The 24474-nt window shown below is 34.8% G+C and overlaps 1 protein-coding gene across 1 annotated transcript; it reads left to right on the top strand.

Annotated features, from left to right (window-relative positions):
- The first annotated feature begins 21132 nt into the window (after positions 1 to 21132).
- On the top strand, positions 21133 to 23758 carry LOC106774665. Its single transcript, XM_022786841.1, has 6 exons — positions 21133 to 21418; positions 21706 to 21767; positions 21856 to 22485; positions 22565 to 22690; positions 22772 to 23216; positions 23295 to 23758. Exons 2-6 carry the CDS (start codon positions 21747 to 21749, stop codon positions 23756 to 23758), a joined length of 1686 nt encoding a protein of 561 aa, XP_022642562.1. The 5' UTR covers positions 21133 to 21418; positions 21706 to 21746.
- The last annotated feature ends 716 nt before the right edge of the window (positions 23759 to 24474 follow it).

Genomic DNA, 24474 nt, shown 5'->3' with positions numbered 1-24474 from the left:
GGTTTCCTTGGAAAGTTAGTTTCTTTACTGTCTTTTCTTGACGAGGATGATGGTCTTGAAGTAGGGAGTTCCTTTTATGTGAAGAGAGTTGTCTGATTTATTCCTTAGATTGTTCTGTGTTTGTGTTCATATACAATCATAGCTTATTATAACAGTTTTCAGGAGTTATTTGAGATTTTGGGTTGGAAACTATTTATGTGAAATGGTTTGAGAAACTCCAAAACTGTCTGATCAAAAGTAGACTATAAATTGCACTTGAGATTAAATTAGCATTGACAATGACATTTTTTTAACCTTAATTGATTTCATAATAGAAAAATAGAATTTAAGGACGAATTCATCATCCTATATTATATTCTAAAACTATTTAAATCAGTGCTGTTAAACGACTTTTGTTTAGTTTTCATTCTTAAATTTATGCCTTCATATCACAGGGTAGAAGTATTTGATCTAATTTTGTACAATTGTGCACCAATTAATTTTGTGCTTTATGACCGTCTAGGATCTTCAGCACAAACTTCTGAACACGATATAAAAGAGCAAATTAGAGCAGTGAAACATCAGGACAGTTCAATTCCAGCACAATCTTCAGTTACTAAAGATGGTGAATGATGACTTTCCTTCTTACTTTTGAACTTAGGTTGCAAGCTTTGCTGTATATGGATTCTAAAGATCTAAAAAAGAAAAACAATGCTTTAGTTTTACTTTCCTTCTAGTTCCATTCTAATGACAATATATTCTTATCAATCCCTCCAAAAACATGGTTGCGCTCTCTTGTATGAAATCATTCTAGCATTTTAAATTTAGAAAGCTATAAGGTGTAAAACGCATACAAAATTAATTTTAGAAATTACTTAGGTCAATCCTAATGTCTATTATTTCAAAGGTTATTGTTATTTTTATCTCAATGAAGAGACACTTTCACTGACTTTCAGAGTCATAACTACAGTAGTTTCTACATATATTCAAAGAAACTACTAATGAACTTATTCAAACAGTAAACTCAAGTTCTTTAGAAGTTGTTTGTTAACTTCCTTTAATTTTATTCACTACTGTATTTGCAGATATGTGATAGTTATGCTATGACTCTTACCATTTTCAGTTTCCATTTCATCATCTAGTAACATCACTCAACTCAATTCTCTAGATATGGACTCTATTCACAAAATTCATCTGCAGAACAATGCACGAATGAACAATCTTCATCCACCTGTGTTTGCAAGTAAAACTGAGGAGCTGCCTCCAGCCAATAACTTTAAGGCCACAGTGCTAGTTGATGGGCCTTCTATTGAAAGTCCTTCATTTACCAACACTATAAAAGAGACAGAACGAACTTCTGATTTAATTTTACTATCACCTGACGTCTTTCAGATGGCAAGTATCCTTTTAATGTCTAACATTGTTACTGATGTTTTATACTGATGTTTTCCAGGTAAAAAATATACAATGCATCAGCAAGTTATTTTTTCTTATCTTTTGTTCTTTATATAAAAAAATTCAGTTTAAAAATATACGTTCGATCTCTATATTATATATAATATCTGAATGTTTACTTATCATTGGGTGTGAAAAAAAGATTATTCTTGTGTTCACATGTATGTTCGTGTGTTCTGTCTTCATCAAAATTGCTACAATTGAATATGGATTTGTATCCTCTTATTCAGGGTGACTCTGATTCATTCAAGGTTTCACTAGTGAAATTAACTGAGAGAAGGCTTTCACAAACCAACTTATAAAACTATGCAGGCTGGTTCTCCCTATATGCCAACTTTCTTCTCTACCTTGGAAGTTGAGGGTGTGGAATTCCATGGAAAGGGATGTAGATCTAAGAAAGAGGCAGAAGAGGATGCTGCAAAGATTGCTTGCATTGCCTTAAAAAAGTGTAAGTTCACTGTCCCACTTCTTTTGCTTCCATGCATAAGAAACACATAGGAAAGTTTGATATATCACCAAAAACTTTACCTCTACTTTTGTGTATTTTGAATAACCTGAACTTAAATCATGACTTCTATTCAAGGTATGACATCTACTTAAATCATGACATCTCAAGCATTGGATGATGGTTCTAGATCAATTGTACTATTTTTGTGGAGTTCTAATATAAATTTTACAACAATTAAATTGTCAGGTTTTTTTAAGAGCATTTTGTTTATTTTGCTAAGATATTTTATTGTTGCAGAACTTGATCCTATTATCTAGGGAGGTTCCAATAAATTAGGAATCACCTGACGTGTGATTAAATAAGTTTTTTTCAGTGTATATGACTATATAATTTGTTTCTATTATTTGAATAATGAGATTGCAGTTGACAGTTTTCTCCAAACATTTCCCTTCTCTTATTTATTCCGTCACATTAACAATTGGTATCAGATCTTCATAAGAGGTTTGATCCAATTTGTAAGTAAGTGATTTCGTAGAGCAATTCTAAGTAAGATGACAACCCCTGAATTTGTGTCACCCGTCATTCCCATATATGATGGTCATTATGACTTTTGAGCAATGACCATGGAGAATTTCCTTCAGAGCAAGGAGTTATGGAGTCTCGTGGAGGTTGGTATACCTACACCCTATTTGGTACAGGATCCCGTGGTGAGGATCAAAAGGGTGTTGTGGAGGCACCCAAACTCAACGACTTGAGGGTAAAAAAATTTTCTCTTTCAATCCATTGATGGCAAATATTGGAGACTATGCTTGACAAAAGTACATCACGGGCGATTTGGAACCCTATGAAACAGAAGTACCAGGGGTCTACAAGAGTGAAACGTGCACAACATCAAGCATTAAGGAAAGAATTTGAGCTACTCACCATGAAAGAAGGAGAAAAAGTAGACAACTTTATGGACCAAACCATGATTATAGTGAGTAAAATGAAGTCCAATGGAGAAGTAGTGGAATAGAGTGTTGTGGTGAGTAAAATATTCTCTAAGCCCTAAATTCAACTACGTCATTTGCGCTATAGAGAAGTCAAATGACATTAATGTTCTCGCCATTAGTGAGTTACAAGGGAGTTTATTAGTGCATGAGCAACGAATGCTCGGGGTATAGGAGGAAGAACATGTGCTCAAAGAAACCCATGAGCACACCAACAGTAGAAGCACTCAAGAGGAGAAGCCTGGCAGAGGCAGAACTCGTGGTGGGTTGTTAAGACCTCGACAAGTGTACCGAATCGTATCAAGTAATATAAAATGGTAAGACTAAGTATCGTATCCTAGAAAGACTCACGACACTAAACAGTCATGTAATACCTTAACTAATTAAGACTTAAGAACAATTTCATTGGTTTAAAAGGAAAATGCAATTAAAGTAAATATGAATGCAGATTGATTAATTGAGGCTAAAACACAAATGAATGAGCGGTGTTAATAATATGAGATGATTATGTTGTTGGGGTTTAGATTTCACCTAATCACTTTCATGCATATAAGAATTCATCTTCTTCATTAGAATGTTAATGTCACTTTCTAAATTACTTAGAACCCGATGTCTCAGCGAGAAAAGCCTATCCTTAATTATTAAACCACAATGCCTTGCACACCTAATAATCAATTTTGCATTACGAACAGAAGCTTAAGACAACCAAACCTTCTATCCCTATGTTTAGGCAATAGTCCCTTTGGGAGAAATTCTCCAGATCGTGGCTTCTAGGTATTTTCCACTAACAAAGAAAACCAAAAATCATGCCATGAATGATCAAAACATAACAAGCATTGAGTAAAGGAGAAAATCCCTAACAATTAATGAAAGAAGCATACATTAATTCAAAACAAATTCAAATACATGAAAGTTTAGAGGTTACATCTTCTCCAACAACAAATGAGATTAGTGCTCCATCGTCATGGAGAACCTTGGTGTACAATGGAAGAATTAGATAAAAAACCCTAAAAAGAGAAAAGGAGAGCTCCCGCATCCCCAATCTGCCTCCAAAGGGGCGAAAAATGTGTTTCTATGCTTAAGCCATCAAGAGATACTAACCCTAGGGTGAGCACGTCCTTAAATAGATCAAAAAAAGGCCCACAAGCCCGATACGCCAGCACTCAACGCCTCCACTTAGGGCAAGCAGGCGCCACTTCGAGAAAACTGGCACTCAGGGCCCCCAAAAGGGCAAGCAGGCACTCTGCGGCATTTCTGGCTAGCGCTCAGCGCCCCTCAGGGGGCAAGCGGGCGCTGATGCGTGAACATCACCCTTGAGGACCCCAGAAAGGGGCAACCAGGCGTCACGTTCCTTCTTCAACCTCCTTTTTTGGTGCTTTTGTTGTCCCTCTTGAGTTCTGACTCCTTAATAATTTTGCTCCTCTTCCAAAACATACCCATAACCTACAAAATTAAGGGAATTTAGTGATAAAATCATAAAGTATAACCTCAATTCACTTATTCACAAAACTAAACTATAAACAAGAGTTCAAGCAAGCTTCTAATTCAAAAAGAGTTTATTTAATATCAAAATTGCATCACAAATAACGGTATATTCAACCGTTTAAAGGTAGTCGTGGTAGAGGGAAAGGAAGACAGCCATTCAACAAGGTCGCCATTGAGTGTTGCAAGTGTTATAAGCTTGGGCATTTCTAGTATGAGTGCTTGATTGGGACAATAAAACCAATTATGAGAAATTTGATGATGAAGAGGAAATTCTCCTAATGGTGCACGACGAGCAACAAACGCAAGAGGACAGACATTGGTATTTTGATTATGGTTGTAGCAATCGTATGACAAGAAACAAAGCATGGTTTCTGAATTTAGAGGAAGAACTATTAAGACAATATTTGTCTAGATAGACTAAATTGTCTAGCAACTCATGTTTTAAAGTTTAACATACTATATTTAACGAAATATCGTTTATTGAGTGAAGCATCTAAAGTATGTGCTTACTAAAAACAACTTTGAACAAAATAAGTGTTTCTCAATATAAAATGTCGATCAAAATAACGTTGAACGAAATAAGCATCTATAACATTTTATAAAAATGGCATTTTTAAGCATATATCATTTAACAAACAATGTTTAACAAATAGCATCTAACAAAAGGAAACGTCTAAGTGTACACTTTATAAAACACCGAAACTTAAGATTTTATATCTAAACAGTATTGAACAGATAAGTGTTTAAAGAAAAGAATCGTCTAGGAAAAGCTCACCAAACGATGTAATGAAAAACTTACAAACAATTTTATAGAGTAAGCGTTTAATGTTTTATATCGTCTGAAGATCATATATCAAATGTTTTTCTTCCTACACGATGCTTCTATCAAATGAGTTGACATGTGCCAATTTGTTTTAAACACACAATATGACTAAACGATTTCCAACGTTTAAAACATTGATTGCATGTACGAAAAAACACCTCTTTGTTTTATGTTTTGTTCTCTTTATCTGTGTAAATCATGAAAGTACAAGACATTTACTCAAACTCCTGCACAAGATGGATAAAGACGTTAAGAGATAGGAAAACATTATGAGAACGTTTCCTTAAAGTTTCAAATTCTGCAAAATCGTACAAGCTACTTTTGAAAAAGCTTTGACAAAGCACAATAGCTTTGCAACATGGACCTGAGTCTGACTACCTACCTAAAAAGGCTATGAACTCTACATGGAAGTTAACTCTCAATCTAACGGATCTCGAAGAAGGCTATGTATGAATGATTGCATCAAGAGAAGACAAATAAAATAAGTGCATATAAACAAGCCTATTGTTACGTTTTCTCTCTACATCGTATAACGATTTCATTTAAAAGAGAAAGTATTTTCACGTCTTCAAATCTCATTATATTAAATCTATCCTCTCTTGAGAATCATTTAAATATGTACTTGTACTGAAAAACACCTTAATTTTGTTTGTAAGTTCATAATTGAATCAAAATACTTGTTTGTTTAGTTTAGGTGAGCTAAACGATTTAGTCAGGTTAACTAGTTATGAAACCAGGAGTGATTGATAATACTTGTTGAAGCCAAGAGTGGTTAATAATACTTGATGAAACCATGAGTGGTTGATAATACTTGTTGTGTACCAAGAGTGGTTGATACTCGTTGATACCAAGAGTGGTTGATAATATTCGTTGTAAACCAGGAGTTGTTGATACTTGTTGTAATCTTTGTTAAAGAATAATGGAACCAGTATAAAAACTAGTATAAAAATCATGTGTTATTGATATGTTTTATAAACGTTTTTCAAAACTCTTTTTTAATCACATAAGCGTTTAATAACTATTGCAGATCGTCTAACCCTTGCAAAAGTCATTAAATGTTGTTTTGCAAAAAACCCTTTAAAACACTATTCAAGAAGGTTAGTTTCGTTTTAGGTTTTTGATGAACTTTCATTTTCGTTTTCAATTTTTATAGGTTATAAATTGGTTGAACTTGTCGGTATTGTTGATATTGGTAATGTTGAACTTGTTTGTTGTTCATACACCATATACATCCAAACTTAGGGTAAGACTGAAAGTATATTCAAAAGAACTTCAAATGACCCGAAAATTTGTTAAAAGCACCAAAATATCATGAGAAGTTCCCACACAAAATTTTAGATCAAATTTCAAAGTCTAAGCATGTCAAATATTTTTTCAAAGATTGAAAAAAGAAGGAAAAAAACAAAATAAATTGACGAAAAATAGAAAACGGCTTTTTTTGAAAATCTAGTAGGATTAGCTAGCTATGCAAGCAACCAAGGGCTTGTAAAGTTTTTTCTACCCCAAATCGATATATTATTGTCAAATTTGTCAATCGGAGCAAAAGTTATTGTTTTTTAAAGATCTGTAATAACTAACTTTCCAAATAATTTTTAAACTTCACACAGACCCATAGTAAGGGCTGATAACGGTTGATTTCACTATTATCTATGACTTAGTTTTGATACTAAATGAACCCTTTTTGACTTAGAAACTTGCTTAAACTCTTGTTTTTGGTTTAATTGTGTGAATAAGAGAGTTGAGGTTATACGTGATGTATTTATCACTAAATTCCCATGATTTTGTAGGAAATTGGAATGATTTGGCAGAGGAGTTAAAGTACCAAGGAGTTGGAAACCAGAAAGGACTGAAAAAACACCAGAAAAGAAGGCGCCAGAACCTCGCATCAATGCTTGGGCGCCCGTCCTGGGGTGTTGAGCACCAGCTTCCTTGTGTCGCACACCGCCTGGGCACCCTCTGAGGGGCGTTGAGCGCCACTCCTCTCACACCACCGCCTGCTTGCCCTAAGTAGGGGCGCTGAGCACTAGCGACGTGGGCTTGAACTTTGTTTTTGCTCTATTTAAGGATTTGTACATGTTAGGGTTTGTATCTTTTGGCAACAGAGACGCAAAAACACATTGCTTGACTCTTTGGAGGAAAAATTGGATGTGGGAGCTCTCCTCTTTAGTTTTTAGGGTTTATCTATCATTCCCATTCCATTGTACATCTAGTTTCTCCATGACAATGGAGAACTAAACTTTATTGTCAGAGCGGCTGCAGCGGAATGGTTAGCGTGGAATAACAAACCAAGAGGGTTTTTAATATTAACGCATGCCTTTTAATTTCTTCTCAATTAAACTTATTACACAAATAATAAATATAAATAAAAGAGTAAGGTTGAGAGAAATTTTCACAGATGATTTTATACTGGTTCGGATCTTACCAATCCTACGTCTAGTCGCTTATCTCAAACCAAGATAAACCATTCACTAATCACAAAACAATTACAAACTACATTCACAAAGAAACAATTTGTAAGTGTTTAGAAATCACCTCTCTTGATACCACAAGAGATGAACCGGCACCTCCTTTGAATCTTCACAAAGGATGAGACACCTCCTTCGAATACTTCACGAAGGATGGAACACCTCCTCCGAATACTTCACGAAGGATGATCCTCTTCCATATACCTCCTTAGACGCACCAAGGATGAACCAATTATTCCTCCGTCACCGTAGTAGCAATGTACCAGCACCACAGACAAGAGTTTCCTTAGTTGAGCCAGAGCACACAATTCTCAAAGAGTTTTGAGTATTTTAGCGCAAGGGAAGAGTTGTTTTGGATAGAAACAGTGAGCCAATTTATAGACTCAAGCCAATACTCTTCCATCCTTCGAAATTGGCCATTTAACGCATTTCATTGATTAATATTAGTGTTAATCGATTAAAATGAGTACAACGACTAGTTTTTCAAATCTGAAACCTCCAACGGCTAGTATTAATCGATTATTCTTGATTTTAATCGATTAGCTAATCAATTAAAGCATGTATTAATCGATTATTCCACAACCACTTGGGTTTTCAGTGTCAGCCTCGTTTTAATCGATTATAACTTGGTTTAATCGATTAAAACAACTTGTGTTTGATTCTAAACAGCAAATAACACTCATTAAGTACATGAATCAAACCCTATTACACTAAATAAAAACACATCAACTATGATTATTACAAAAGCTTTTAATAACAAAAACAGGTCTTCAAAGGATCTTCATGAATCTTGATATATATTGACTTGATTTGGGCATCATCAAAACTTCATCTTCATCATTTTGCTAACACTTATTTGTTGTTGGGGAATATGTAATCCTTTAAACTCTCATGTATTTGAATTGGTTCTGATTTATACATGCTTCTTTCATTAATTGTTAGGGATTTTTTCCTTTGCTCTATGCTTGTTATATTTAACTCATTCATGACATGATTTTTGGTCTTCTTTGTTATTGATAAATACCTAGAAACCTAGATCTGGAAAATTTCTCCCAAGGGAACTATTGCCTAGACATAGGGATAGAATGCTTGGATGTCTTAAGCTTCCGTTCGTAATGCAGAATTAGTTATTAGGGATGCAAGACATTGTGGTCTAATAATTGAGGATAGGCTTCTTTCGCCGCGACATCAGGTTCTAAGTAATTTAGAAAGTGACATTGACATTTAATGAAGAAGACGAATTTGTTGGAAAACAGGTAGGCTTCGTTTTTACACAAAGAGGGGGGTGAATTGGTGTTGTATCAAATACAAAATCTTTTCGCAATCTTTTTATCAAAGTATGAAACTTTTTGAACTTTCTTCAAATGCAGGTAATGAAAATTTATATGCAGCGGAAAGACATAGTTGACTGCATTAAAAGTAAAGTCGACTGTAATGTAAAAGTGCAGGGAAAGAGAAAATCAAACACTGGTTTTTATACTGGTTCGGCCAACAATGCCTACATCCAGTGTCCTTCCAACCCAGGAAGCAAATGCACTATAATGGTTGCGGTTTTTACAACAAGGAATCTATAGAAGACCTCACGTCAAAAATATAAATCTTCTCTCTAACCCAAAACAAAAATATAGGCAACAAATAGCAAGACTTGCAGCAAGATATCCCCTCTTCTGCAATCTGCCAACACCACTTTGAACAATCCTCAAAGTGAACCAGACTTCAACAAGTCCATCCCCTGCAATCACAGAAGGTCCAAAATCCCAGTAGTCTTCACGGATGCCAAGCCAGAAAAACAATGCAGCATTCTTCAAAGGATGTCAAGCCTGACGTGATCAACCCAGAAGCACCTTCTTTGTTCAGAATATGATCAAGCAATGTGTGTACAAGCTATCTCCCTTTGAATCTCCTTCAAGAAAGATCACCACGGTCTTCTTGGAGAATTCTTGGAGCTCTCAACACAGAGAATTCAATCTGAAACAAAAATGAAAATTTTAGATCTTCAAAAGTCTCTGAACAAACTCGTGTTCAGTCTATTTATAGTTTTCTGTTAAACAGACTGTTTCTCACTCGATTATGCTACTAATTCAGTTGACTGTATTATGACAGTTATAACAGACAGTCAACCTAGTAGCTCTTAGTCAACCAAAAACAAAACACATTTAATACAGTTGACCAAGTCATCAATGCTCAACTAACTTTTAAAAATATAGCCGTTGGAGTACAAGAGCATAACAGAATTTCAAATCAGACAATAAACACAGTCGAATGTGTTGCGCACATAGTTGACTTTCTCATGTAAAACATTTTGAAATTCTTTTCTTCTCAAAACATCACACAACACTAATCCTCAAAATTTGTACATTGATTTTAGCATAGTTGAATCCATTAATAATGTAGTCGACTGCACTATAACTTTTTCACACAGTGATAAGTTCATAAAAGTGCTTGTGGTTTTCAGCTTTAAAACATGTGCAGTAAAACATATGTAATGATGCATTGCACATAGCACATAAAGCACATAAACATGTTCCACATATATATCAAACAATCAACATAGGAACATTTAACACAGTACATCAACATGTTCAACAGATATAACAATCATTCCAGCATAAGAACATTTAATGCAGCAACAACATGTATATTGTTATTAAGTAATGTGTTGTCATCGTAAAAAACTAGAGTGATATAGAGTTTGTGTTGTCAACAATCTCAGCAGAATTCTTATATGCATGAGAGTAATTAGGTCAAATCTAAACCCCAACAACATATTCATATCATATTATCAACATCATCCATTCATTCTTGCGTTTTACTCCAATGATCACATTTTACAATTTTGTTATCATGTTTATTTTTATTGCATATAAAAACCCACTAAATACTTTTTCAGTCTTTATTAGTTAAGTAATTACACAACTGTTTAATGTTGTGAGTCTCTTGGGAAAACGATACTTGGTCTTACCACTTATTATTACTTGATACGATTCGGTACACTTGTCGAGGCCTTAAAAAGTTTTTGGCGCCGTTGTCGGGGACTCATGGTTTAACTATTCTATTTGTGTGTTCTTAACCGATTATACTTTATTTTATTTTTGTTTTTTTATTTTATTTTTGGGCTAATTGTGTGCTCTTTAGTGTTTTATTCTCTAGTGTATGCAGGGTACAATTCGAACGAGAAGCACGAAAATTTGTGAACCTCTTCTTACAGGTCTGGACGAAAGTAGAAGAAGAAGAATCAGGACGTCCAGAGAACTTTTCACTTCACCTGAGACGCTTTTACAGTCTTCACCTCAAAGATTTGACCAGGAGACATAAGATATGGGTGAAGAGCAGAATGGTAGACGTACTCTGGCATATTATGCAACAGTTATTGGCTCTTATATCGCAAGGCCGAGGGTTAATGGTGCAAATTTGGAGATGAAGAGATATGAGCATCTGACAACGTTCAACGAGATATGTAATACAGTAAAGATAAATGGTGTGCCAGATGAAGCTTGTTATGACTCCGACAAGTGTACCGAATCGTATCAAGTAATATAAAATGGTAAGGCCAAGTATTGTGTCCCAAGTAATCACATAACTCACGGCCTAAACAGTTATGTGATTTGTTGATTAATTAAGACTTGAAAAAAAAAATCATTAGGTTTAAAATGCGGAAATTAAACATGAATGCAAGTGTTTTGATCAATTGACAAAAAGAATGCATAGGTGAATGGTGTGTAATTTATGAGATGATTATGTTGTTGGGGTTTTCGACTTATCTTATCCACTCTCATGTATTTATGAATTCCTCTTCTTCATTAATGTTAATGTCACTTTCTAATTTACCTTAAACTCGATGTCTCGGTGAAGAAAGCCTATCCTTAATTACTAGTTTACAATGTCTTGTCTCCCTAGCAATTAATTCTGCATTACATGTGCACAGAAGCTTAAAGGCAACCAACCCTCATATCCCTATGTCTAGGCAATACTACTTTTGGGAGAAATTCCCCAGATCTAGATCCCACCGTATGTGACCATATCAATGAAATCAATTATCATGCTATGAATGAGTTAAACAAAGCAAGCATATAATATAGAAAAAAAAAACCTAACATATTAAAAGAAAGCATATATTATATAAACCAATTTAATACATGAGAGTTCCAAAGGATTACATTGTTTCCCCAACAATAATTGAAGTTTAGTTCACCATAGACATGGTGAACCTAGATGAATAATGGAAAAGAATGAAAGATAAAACCCTAAAAGTTGAAGATTGGAGCTTCCGCATCCAAAATCTTCTGTGAAATGCGTGTTTCTACGCCTCTTCTGTCAAAAGATACCCTCTCTAGGTCGTGCAAATCATTAAATAGTTCGTAAAAATAACAAAAAACACAGCCCAAGCCTAGTCACCTACATTCAGCGCTCCACTTAGGGCGCCCAAGCGTGAAATAGCAAGTTTTGGCACTCAGCGCCCCTGAAAGAGCCCCTAGGTGAGATCTGCGGCACTGGAGTTGCGCTCAGCGCCCCCTGGAATGGCGCCCAGGTGTGAAACAACAAGTATTGGCGCTGAGAGCCTCTAAAAGGCCGCTCAAGCATGAATTGTGAGTCCTCTTCTTAATGTTTTTCTTGTTCTTCTAAGTTCCAACTCCTTGCTTCTTCAACTCTTCTTCCAAATCATCTCAATTCCTGTTAAAACAAGGAAATCTAAGCATAAAATCAATTAGTTCACCTTCAACTATCTTATTCTCCTAACGTAAGCAAATTCATGATTTCAAGCTAGTTTCTAAATCAAAAAGGGTTTGATTAGTATCAAAATTAAGTATCAAATAACGGTATTTTCAACCGTTATCAAAGCTATTAGATTTAACTTGTTTCCTTTCTCTTTGTGAGGAAATGTTAAGATGTGGTTGAACTCTTTTCCAGAGAACAACTTTACTGAGTGGGAAGTCGTGGTTGCAAAGTTTCTAAATAAATACTTCCCACAGTCAAAAGTTAACAAAGGTAAACAAGAAATTTCTTCATTTAGACAGGGCATGGACGAGACATTAGGTCAAGCGTGGGACAGATTTAAAGGCTTGTTGCGGAAGATGCCCACACATGGCTTTGATGATCCTATAGTAGTTATTCTATTCCTTGGAGGACTTAGCTCGCAGACGAAATTGATGTTGGATGCCTGAGCTTGAGGTAATATCAAGTGCAAGACTCTAGAGGAAGCTTATGAATTGATTGAGAATATGGCTACGAATGATAATGAGATGCATAGTGAAAGAGGAGTTCAATTTCAACAGAAAGGAGTTCTGCAATTACAATCTTAGGATGCTCTGTTGGCGCAAAATAAGATTATGACTCAACAATTGGAGACTCTTATGAAGAAAATCTCTCAATTGTCAAAGGAGTTACAGAATGTCTTGCAAGTTCAATAGCAACTTTATGAGTTATGTGGTGGAGATCATATTAATGGTCAATGTGCTATGCCAGAAAATACCCAAGCGGAAGTCAATTTTATGGGTAATCAGTTCCATCCAAGTAATTACAACCAAGGGTGGAAACCTCACCCAAGTATGAGTGAAGGGAAAGCCAGGCAATTCAATAGACAACCACCACAACAATGGCAACAACAACCCTCTTTATTTGAAAGAACTGTAAAGCTTGAGGAGACACTCCAAAAATTTATGCAGGTATCTATATCCAATCATAAAAGCACTAAAGTTGCCATAAGAAATTTGGAGATACAGGTTGGCCAACTAGCTAAAAAGTTGGAGGATAAATCTGAGAAGCAGTTTGGAGCTAATACTGAAGTTAAGCCTAAAGAGGAGTGTAATGCTATTATGAGTATAAGTGGTGGGAGAGTAGATGAGAAAAAAATTGAGAGAAAAGAAAAGGTTGAGTTGAGAGAAGAAAAAGAAGAGAGAGAAAGTAAGGATGAGAGGAAAAAAGAAAAGAAGAATGAAAAGTGGGAGAGGAAAGAAGAAGAAGAGGGCGATAGAAAAGAAAGAAAAGTTGAGAAGATTCTTTCTTATCCTAAGGTTTTTACTAAGAAGGATAAAGAGAAAAAATATGGGTGTTTTAAGGAGATCTTCATGAAATTGGAGATTACAATTCCATTGACTGAGGCATTGCAAAGATTCCTGTGTATGCTAAATTATTGAAGAAGTTCCTCATAAAGAAGAAATATTTAGATTAGGAGACAATTGAAGTACAGGGTAATTGCAGTGTTATTTTGCATAAGACGCTTTCTCCCAAAGTCAAAGATCTGGGAAGTTTTACTATTCCTTGCACTATTGGGAATTATGATATAGGGAAAGCTCTAATTGATTTAGGGTCTAGCATTAATCTAATGCCCCTGTCTATGCTGAAGAAGATTAGTGGTCTTGAGGTCAAACCCACAAAGATGGTGTTTCAAATGGCGGATAAATCTACCAAGAATTCTTACAGTGTGATGGAAGATGTTGTGGTTCAAATTGACAAACTCAAATTTCTGGTGGATTTTGTGGTGATGGAGATGGGGGAAGATTTGAAGATTCCTATCATTCTTGGAAGGCCATTCATGAAGACGGCTAAGGTTGTCATCAATGTAGATGATGGATTTTTAACGCTTAAAGACCAAGATGAGGAGGTGACTTTCAATGTCTTCAATGATGAGTAGTCGATTCAAGTGAAGAAGACTAGTCCTAAAGCTGCAAAGGAAGATTCACCAGTGACTACTCTATCTAATCAAGATGTTAAATAAGTCAATGGAGGTAAAAATTGTTTCTTTTCACAGGTGAAGGAAGAGAAGAAAGATAGTAAAGGAAAGTTAGTTCATCAAGACTCGTTGTGTGAAGATGCAGAATTCAAGCTTGGCAAACCAGTCAAGTACAAGAACAGGTTATAAGTTGTGAAAGAGCTTGGTAGCGAGGAGGCGGGTGACAATGTTGGTGATTTTGGAGACGAGGTAGGGATCGAGGGAGTAGCGGACGACGAAGGTTTTGGTGGAGAGGTCGTGGGCGACGCGGGAGAGGACCATGGTGACGGCGTAGTCGAAGGGTAGGGAGAGATTGGAGAGGACGATTTGGGGCTTGAGCTTGTCGAAAACGGTTGTGGAGATGTCGTAGAGGGCGCACCATTGGGCGTCGCGGAGAAGGGCTTCGAGGGCAGCCACCATGTGAGCCTTCATGTGCGAACACCGAACAGAAGACCTAAATCAGAATCGCGCCGCTGCATGGCTCCACCTATAACCATAATCAGACCTGTAGAAACCAGATTTAACACCATATAACCATCACCCAAGGATCCAATTCAGAAACCGCGCGATTTCACTGGCCACCACTACGCCTCCAGAAGCAACGCGAACTGCATCAACCTTAATCACACAGCCATGGCAACTCTAGCGCTACATCAACTCTTTTGTCATGCCGCAATCTTTCTATGGAGAAGGGCAGAAAGAAAAGATCCGCGATGGAGGAGAAGTAGAGGAGGGAGGAGGGGTCGGCGGTGGTTGATAAGAGTGAATCAGAGAGGAGGGAGATGGTTGGGTCGAGGGAGTTATGGAGGTGAAGCAGATTTGACAGCATTACTAGGAACGATCGATCCATCCATTTTTCCTTTCACCCTCCCTCACCTCCTCTACTGCCTTGGTTGGTCAAATAATCGAGGCAGAAGCCCTATATCAGAAAAGTTGGCAGGTGAAAAGTTCTTTTTGCAGGTGGAGGCAAAGTTTTCTACATCGGTTGTTCTTAGAACCGAGACAGTATCCCCTTTAGGCATCGGTTCTTGGGCAACCGAGGCATATACTTTCGCTAAAACTACAATAATGTCACAATGCTTTTATACGCTTCGGTTTCAGTAAAACTGAGGCGTATATAGCGCGTTAAAAAACCTTGTTTTTTACTAGTGTACAATTAAGGGAAAGGGGAGGAAAACCTAGAGATCAAAAAGGGGCAGTAATTGAAGCAAAAGGTGGTAGAGGAAACTTTAGATTCATCTTTTCCTTGAGAATCTAGAGGCTTTAGTGTGGGAGTGTTTCTGTGTTGCCGTGGAGGAAGAGGGATTCTTTTAAAGGGTTGTTGAGAACCTAGGAGAGTGTAGCAAACTTAGGAAACCAACTTTAGGTTGGGGGGCACACATCTGCCGCAAGGAAAACCAAAAACAAACCCTAGCTTATTCTTGTTAGTGATAAATCGTGAGAGATTGAAAAGAGAGGAGCATCCAACAAACTGGGAGCAACTCTTTGGAGTCCATGTAAGGAGAGTAGCCAAGAAGTTATCATATGTGTATAAGGGTTTTTTGGTTGTTATGTTTTGTAGTATATGTTTTTGTTGTTGTTATTGGTAACCTATCTTGCATGGGATAGAAGTGTAGGGAAGAATGCATGGGAAAGAGAAAACCTAAGTATGTAACCAACAAAGGTAGAATGAGCGGAGGAGAGAATGGGTTGGGCTTCAGTGGTGAAAATGAAAGATAAAGTAAGGTATTGCTTCAATAAAAGTAAATGAGAAAATAAAGGGAAGAGTGTAGGTGTTTTGTGTTTTACGCAGAGTTATGAGAAGAGAGAAACAAAAGTAAAATGTGGGGTTTGATGGTGAAAGAATTAGAAATAGGTTTAATGGTTATTATAGTTGAAAAAGAAAAGTGAGGGAGAAAGTGTAGTAGGTGACGGGAAAGTAGAGGTGTCAACTTGATCCATGTCACATGGGTTGACCCTAACCCATTTCTTTAAAAGCCCCATTTTAAGAAGCCCCTCAAGTGGGGGCCAAAAAAAGCCCCAACCCCCCAAGCCCCTTCTCAAGTGGGTTGGGGTTAGGGTTAGAGTGGATTTAGCCCCACTAAATAAACTTATGTCTACTTTAATCTTTAAATCTGTTTACTTTTCACAAATTTCTAATTTAATTATTTAAGACTCAAATTCTTTATATCATTAAATTTTATATATTTTTTAATTTAAGAAAGAAATGTGAAATTATTTTTCATGTTAAAAATTTAATTTCAGAAAATTATGAATTTACTATTTTTTTAATTATTTACTTATCACTTATTAATTTTTCGGTACACTATTTATAATCATAATTTTTTCGTATTTTTCCTTGCAGGAGTGCAATATTCATAATATTTTGATTATTTTCTTAATCATTTATTGATCACTGTTATTATTTATTACTCAGTGTAGTCTAAGTTATTGTTACTTTTTCTAATATAAAATTTCTTTTTCCTAAAACTATATCCATTAAAAATATTATTTAATTAAAATGCTTAATTGGATATTTAATTAAATGTTTTTAAAATATTTAATTTAATATTAATTATTAAATTTTAACTTATTAAAAATAAATCATAATTCAATTTTAATGTGAAAATTATTTACAAGTAGATTTTAGTTGATATATCTAATATGAATAATCTAATCATAAAATTTTTGAATATATTCAAACTCGAAAATTTAAATAAAATTCTATTTTGATGAACGACGTCTTACAGTAATAAATTTAAACAACGTTATTGTTATTTATTATTATTATTATTATTATAAAAAATTAATAATAGTTTTTTAATTATAAATAACTTACTGCACTTATTATTAATCCTATAAGTGGAAATATATGAAACATAATAAATGTTTGACTGAATGTTTTTTTTTAATTTCTCAATATTTATTACTTTTATTATAAAAATTAATAATAGTTTTTTTTAAAAAAAATTTCAATATTTCACAATCAGTTCAAATATGTCTATAAAGATTCTCATTCATATTTGTAATACTTGAATTTTTATTTGGATACAATTTTCATCAGCATCATTAAATTTAATTAAATTACAGCAATACTTCTTTCTCTTTTATTTATAAAACTATAGCTTCGGAAACCGGTTTATTATTTGATGGAAATATATATATATATATATATATATATATATATATATATATATATATATATATATATATATATATAAACAAATTTGTGGCATGTTTTCCTTTGTTTGGATGAAGTATTTAGTTGTGCAGGACTTATTTTTGGAAGTTGGTCGTGCCAATCTTTTCCCTTATATGTTTGTTGTTTTGGTACTTCCAATTATATTGAGTGGTATTAGAGATTATTTGCATTTGATTGTTTTAGAAATTTGGTAATAAGAAAGGTCCATGGACTAGCCCTGACCCATAGGGCTTTAGGGCTTTTTAGCCCTGTAGGCTTTTTCAATAAAATACTTTTTTAGTCCTATGGGCATTTTTGGCCCCAACCCACATGGGTTAAGACCAGGGCCTATCAAGTGGGCCAATTTGACAGCTCTACAGGAAAGTGGGTGAAAATGGGAGAGAGAAGAAGAGTTAAGTGTGTTGTTTTTATTTGTATTAAAATAAAGATGATGGGAGAAAGGGAATGATTTACGTGAATGGTTGGGAGAGGGTAAGAAATATGTATTTTGGGTTTAAGTAGAAAAGAAAAGGAAAAGTGAGAAAGAGAGAGTAGTTTACGTAAAAAGTGAAAAGTGAAGATAAAGAAAAATTGGAAAGGAAAAGTTATCTTTTCCATGAGAGGGGTATATGTATTAGGATCATGATATTTTAGTAATTTTTTTAATAACTTTTTTATAATAGATTATGTGTCATTATTTTATTAGTTTGTATATTTGAAACGGATCAATCTCAAGCTGTCACATAAGCAGTTGAAAAAATGTTAAAAAAGTTTTTTAAAGATACATTTTCCTATGTATTAAGTGCATGGATTATTTTGTTTTCCTGTTAAATGTTTTAAGGAAGTTACGTGTTTGATTTTGATGAAAGAGAATCTGTTAAATATAACGTGAGGTGTTGATGGTGTAAGAGAGAAAATGAATGGGAGATTTGGGTGTTCATGGGTTGCTTAACCCAGGAGCTATGTGAATGAGAAAGAGAGGAAGGGAATTGGGTGCTTTGAATGGGGTTTCATTATTTGAGAATATATTAAGGGGGGTATAAAGAGAAATGAAGTAAAAGTCAATATGAGTGAGTACAGGTAGTTCACTTGGAAATGTTGGAAAGAATGGTGTTGTTATATGGTGAGATTGTTATGTGGTTGATTCTGTGTGTGCTTAATGAGTTCTGGTGAGCCGCTGGGCTACTTGTGACTTTGTGATAAATATTAGTTGTGGTATTGGAGTATTGTAATTGAAAGATTATACTGGTGTTTCTGATCTTTGTGTTGGATGAGTAATGTATATTATTGGGACTATGTATATTTTGAGAGTGGTAAGAGGATGGTTTGATATTGATGATTCTTCAACCGTGCAATGCGGGAAGAGGATGGTTTGATAGTAATGACTCTTCGTTTGGGTGATGCGAGAAAGAGGTTCTATTTGGCCGTGCGATACAGAAAAAGGATGTCGTGTGATTCATTAATAATTGGTTATGATGATTAGGTGGTGCGGTGTATAGAGGAATAGATCATTGAGTTTTGATGTTAATGTTGTGATGACAAATGTTTATGATTCGATTACTATTGTAGTTAATATTATTATTATATATTGTGTGATTTGATAATTCTAGTTGCTCACCTTAAAATGTTGTGGTTGTGGTTTTCACCTACGATGATCGTACTTATACAGAAGTAGATGATTTGCAAATAAGTTGGGATACTATATTTGGAGTTTCACTGTAAATGAGTTCATTTTTGTTGTAAAATTTGTGAACAGTAAAAAAAAAACAGTATATATATATATATATATATATATAATATTATTATTATTTAATAATAAAAATTATTAAAGATTAAAAAATAATTTCACATTTTAGTTTATTAAAACAAATTTTATTCTATTATATTCGTCAAATTTTTTATAAAAAATTATTTTTAAATTTATTTATTCTTAATTCTAAATCTCTTAAAAGAGATAAAAAAAAATTATTCTCAAATTTATTTGATCTCTTTCAAATCTATCTTTACAGCTAACATAAAAATAAGGTGTAGAATGAACCTGAGAAGGTTAATAAAAAAAGGTTTAATACATCATTTGGTTCCTTCTTATGGTGTTTTGGTTCAAAATAGTCTCACCTTTGAAAAAAGTTCACTAAGGTCCCATATTTCAATAAAAATTGTTCAATATCGTCCTTTTGGCAGACGACGTTAAAATCTTAACGGTGCAGATGCTAGCATAGTGAAACGTTGATGAGTTGTTAAATTGGAAGCTTACGTGGCTCTGTAAGTCATTTACATGTGTAAATAATTAAGATAAAAATAAAAAATGACATAAAAGAGGTTAAAGTAAAAAACCCTTACCCTTACCTGATTACGCCATTTCTAGGTTTTCGCTATTTGTGAAAGTGGTGATTTATGGATTGTACTGCTGATTCTATTGTTGAATCCTTGAAGGCGCAAGTGGAACTTCATACGGAAATGAGGTAAGGAGTCATTATCTGAGCCTAATTAGTTCATGTTGTTGATGTTTTATTTGGGGGTTAGGGTTCATGTTGTTGTTGACTCTGATTTTGGGCATATAAAAAGTTGTTTTATTAATCACCTTATTCAATTGAAAGTAACAGTTGGAAAAATAACCATATATATCGTTTACATGGCGCAACACTCATCAGACAACGTTAAGGTTTTGTTCTTGGTCATTGCATCACTCATGATAAAACCAGGTCGGAATTGAAGTTATCCCTTCCATGTGGGGTAATTCCTCGTTGCAAATGTGGTGTCTGAATCGTTCAAAACGCAATGAACATTAGCAAAGCAACATTTTTCAAGCGCAACCAAGATTTTTTTTTTTTAAAAAAAAGAAGAAGCAACCCACGTTCAATTGAAGTCAAGGATCTGGCCATTAGCAGCGGCAATACGAAGAGGGGAGTGGTGATCATAGACAGTGGTGTGGTTCATGAGAGAAGGGTGCGTGTGCAACAAAGCTGCTACAGTGTCTAGGTTCCCATGCTACACAGCACGGAATAGGCCATGCTCATGGCTCCCTCTGCAACTCAGCCCCAAACCAATCACTTTCTCTCTACCACAATGACCAGCTTCACAGAAACGAAAACCCTGAAATGGCGATTTTTACTTTAACCCAGCAGAATCGATAAGGGTTTTTTAATTTAATCCAAGCTTAACCTATTTTATTTCATTTTATTTTTTTTAAAATATTTACACATTAAAAAGACTTCACAGTTAGCATCGAAATAAACATGTCATTGAATTTTTGCCATGCTAGCAACTGCACCGTTATGATTTTATCAGTGCGAAAAGGACCATATTGAACTTTTTTAATGAAATATGGGACCTTAGTGAATTTTTCCCAAAGTTGGGATCATTTTGAATTAAACCCAAAAAAGGTGAGACCAAAATAGATATTAAACCTAAAAACAAAGCAGAAGAAAAGTTATATAAGAAAATTATATATAACTTTTTAAAAAAAAATTATTTTGCTTTATTATTTTTTTTTAAATGCTTTTCTTTCTTTCTTTTTACGAATATGTTATTTAACAATTTAAATTCGCCAACTTTTTAAACTACACGTGGCACTTCACCATTGGTTGGTTTGTAATATCTTTTAAAAAAGGTGCAATTTGTCTTACAGGGTGTTTTTAGAAACACATTTCAAATTGCCCTCTTGGCGGTTTCATTTCAGATTCTGCTCTTCCTCTGTTGCTTCTCCATTTCTTCACTTTTTCTCCACCATTTTCGTCACTCTTTCCACCATTGCGTTCAGTCTCTCTCGACCATTGCTTTGACTATCGCCGGATTGTCTCTTGGTCTCTCCACCGAAAGACATTTCCCGCTTTGTTCGTCTGTCCCTGTTTTCGTTGGCGGTATTTTTCCCTTTATGCAAAGTTTCGGCTTTTCACAGTGTCGAGGTAGCACCATGAACTCAATGGTTATGCATTTTGTTTATGTATGGGTTATGTAAAGAAAATGGGTTTGGTGAAATGAGATAGTGTTAATGAGTGCGTTGTTTATACTTTCATCATTAAAGTTGCATTTTTAACCTTTGGTGAAAGTTTATGATATGTTTTGAAATGTTAAAGCCTTAACAAGACCATTGACTATTGTATTATCATTTATGTGTTTTTGTAACTTTGCTTTTCCTTTTGCCCTTGTCTTTGTGTTTTAACAACTGTTGGTAAATGATATGTTATTGTAGGTGAATTTGTGATTTGAGTGTTTACTGGAGTTGATACATAAATGGAAGGATCTAAGTGCAATGTAAGTATAAATTTTGAATTTTAGTTTCATGTGTTGTTTTTGAACGGTGTTAGTTTGAAATTGGTACTGTTTTATTGATTTTGTATAGTGGCGCCTCCGAACATGGATGGAATCATCCTATATTGTGGAGATGAATGCCTTATTACGAGATTCCCATTGTAGGCGCATCTCGACCACTCCATTCAAGTGGTGTTTGGACATGGTTAGACCGTTAGACATATCTCGACCATTGCTGAAGGAGATGTTGAGCCGGTGGGTTGGGATGAATAAATCTTTTATAGTTAGACAACAAATGGTGCCATTTAATGTTGTGGATGTATTAATGAGTTTAGGTTTAGGATTGGGGGGTTTAGATGTGCCTTATGATGAATCAGTATGTGGTCTTGTAGGTGAAATGTTTAATTCCAAAACAACAACTTTGAAAGACCTTATAAATATGTTTAAAGTCATTGTAGACAATGATGATACTGAGGTAGATGTTGTTTGTAGGTTGTATTTATTAGTGTGTTTTGTTGTTTTCTATTTTCCTAGGAAGTCTAAGTTTGTATCTAACATGCCTTGTATAGTGTTAGATGACTTAGATAGTTTGGATCATTATGATTGGACAAGTGCTGTACATAAATATATAGTACGTAGTTTAAATAAATGTAGTACTAAAATACTAAAGGGAAGGATCGTTGACTCGGTGAGTATTAGTGGCAATGTTGCTGTGTTGCAGGTAAGATGAGTTTCAATTGATTATGTTACTGGAAATGATTAAATTGATTAGCTTTTAACAGTTTTTGGTGATATTATAGCTTTGGGCCTTTGAACGCCTTAAGTTACATGCCCGTGCTTCTGATGTTTCCTTCCCCCGAGTCCTACAATGGTCTTGTTTTAAATTAAGGTCAAAGAAAATACAATTGTTGTTTCAGACAAAAGATGTAAGTGCGTGAACATATTTTGATATTATGTATTTTGTTATTGCTTTTGTTTGATTAATTATTTCTCTTGGATTGTTTTAGATATATTGGGATTGGTACCTATGTGAAGCGGACCGTAGAAACCCTCTCATCCGCGCTGCTTTCCATTTGGATGAGAGAGCAAGGGCTGAAGGACCAATCCCCAAAGGAGGAAGTGGTGAAGGAGATGCGGACAACTGGAAAAATGTCGTTATTGAAAAATTGAATAAAAACAACACCAAGATAAAAAAGCTGAAAGAAAGAATTTTGGCTCTTAGGAAGGAACTTGATGGGCGAAAGGCTGCAAACTTCGAAGAGAAGCGTCCTTCATTTAATGATTTTGGTGCTGATGATGAAGTTGAGGTGAATGAGGAAGCTCCATGTGAACCTCAAGAGCATCCACGAGATGTTATTGACATTGAAGATGTTCCTTCCGGTTTTCCTCCCAAACTTGGGGGCACTGTGTATTCTGGAAAATCCAGTGATGATGCTTCAAATGCTAGGAAAGGTAACAGTGATGCTAATGTGCCTTCTGATTTTCTTGTTAAATGCTTAAAAACTGTTCCTTATGAAAATTCTGCTCCAGATGGTTTCAAAGACAACGAAAATATTGATGCTGAAGTTCTAGTAAGATGTAAAAATTTGTCCAACCAGAGTTCTTCAGCCCCTACTGCAGATTACAAAAGTGCTAAAAGGATGTCACCACAGGCAAAACTGGTTGGGAAAGATACTGTTAAACCATTGATTTTGAAGGAAGATGTTGAAGATGCAAATGGGAGCAAAGAAGCAAGGCTGTCTATTGAGGGGGTGAGCCTATCTGGGGCTCAAGGTGAAAGCTATAATTGTGTATCAGGAATAAATGTAATAGATCTTGAACAGAGAATAAAAAAACTGAAGACAAAAGATAGCAAAATTTGGTCACTGTTGAAAAAATTATTAGCTTATCAAACCAAAACCTTACTACTTGTTAACATGTATTTCCTTTTATATATACTTGCAGAATTTAATGACATGAATGTTCAGAAAAACAAGTTTAACATGATACTATAGGATCTTAGTTGGCACTGGTACATTGTCCTTGACAGATTTCACAGCATTACAGGGTTAATGCATTTAGACATAATTCAGCATCCTTCTTGCTTTTTAGACTTAAAAACGGTATATGAATGCAGAATATGAAAGAAACATTTTGCCTATTATTCTAGCCGATTCTAATGCCATGGTAGATTTTACAGATTCCAAAATGCTCATATTCATTGTGCACTGTTAGAATATATATAAGATGGGTAGTAATTTGAGTGACTGTACTGATTGCATAGTTGAATGTTTATGGCTCTGCTTATTACTAATTAGAATGCTAGCTACTGTTTTATTTCTGTCCAGACTAAAACTGGTGTAGTTAAAAAATGATTGTGCTGTTAGCCCATTTTACGAAAAAAGATGTGAAAAAATGGTTGAGTATCGACATAAAGTCTATGAATAAATAATTCAAATTTTGCTTCCTCAGTCTCAACGTGGATGCATACCCGAGTTACATTGTCGATATTCCAATATCAATTTCTCAATATCATTCGAGCTTAAAAAATAGTCAAAAATGAAATAAAACATTCATCTCACAATTAAATTATAAGCAATAATTCAAATATAAGCATATGAAGTTTAATAAAAAATATAACTAATTTTATCAGACTTTCAAAATTGGAGGCATCAACCAAAGTTGTTGGACTTTCAAAATTGGAGACACAATATCAAGGCAAGTTATAGGA

The sequence above is a fragment of the Vigna radiata genome, chromosome 10 (genome assembly GCF_000741045.1).
Source record: "Vigna radiata var. radiata cultivar VC1973A chromosome 10, Vradiata_ver6, whole genome shotgun sequence".
Classification (NCBI taxonomy): Eukaryota; Viridiplantae; Streptophyta; class Magnoliopsida; order Fabales; family Fabaceae; genus Vigna; species Vigna radiata.
This window is presented reverse-complemented; position numbering and strand designations above follow the sequence as displayed.

Coding starts and splice junctions, on each gene's coding strand:
- LOC106774665 (XM_022786841.1), top strand. CDS start 21,747: ATGGAAGGATCTAAGTGCAAT. Junction 21,768..21,855: donor TGGAAGGATCTAAGTGCAAT/GTAAGTATAAAT, acceptor GATTTTGTATAG/TGGCGCCTCCGAACATGGAT. Junction 22,486..22,564: donor GCAATGTTGCTGTGTTGCAG/GTAAGATGAGTT, acceptor GTGATATTATAG/CTTTGGGCCTTTGAACGCCT.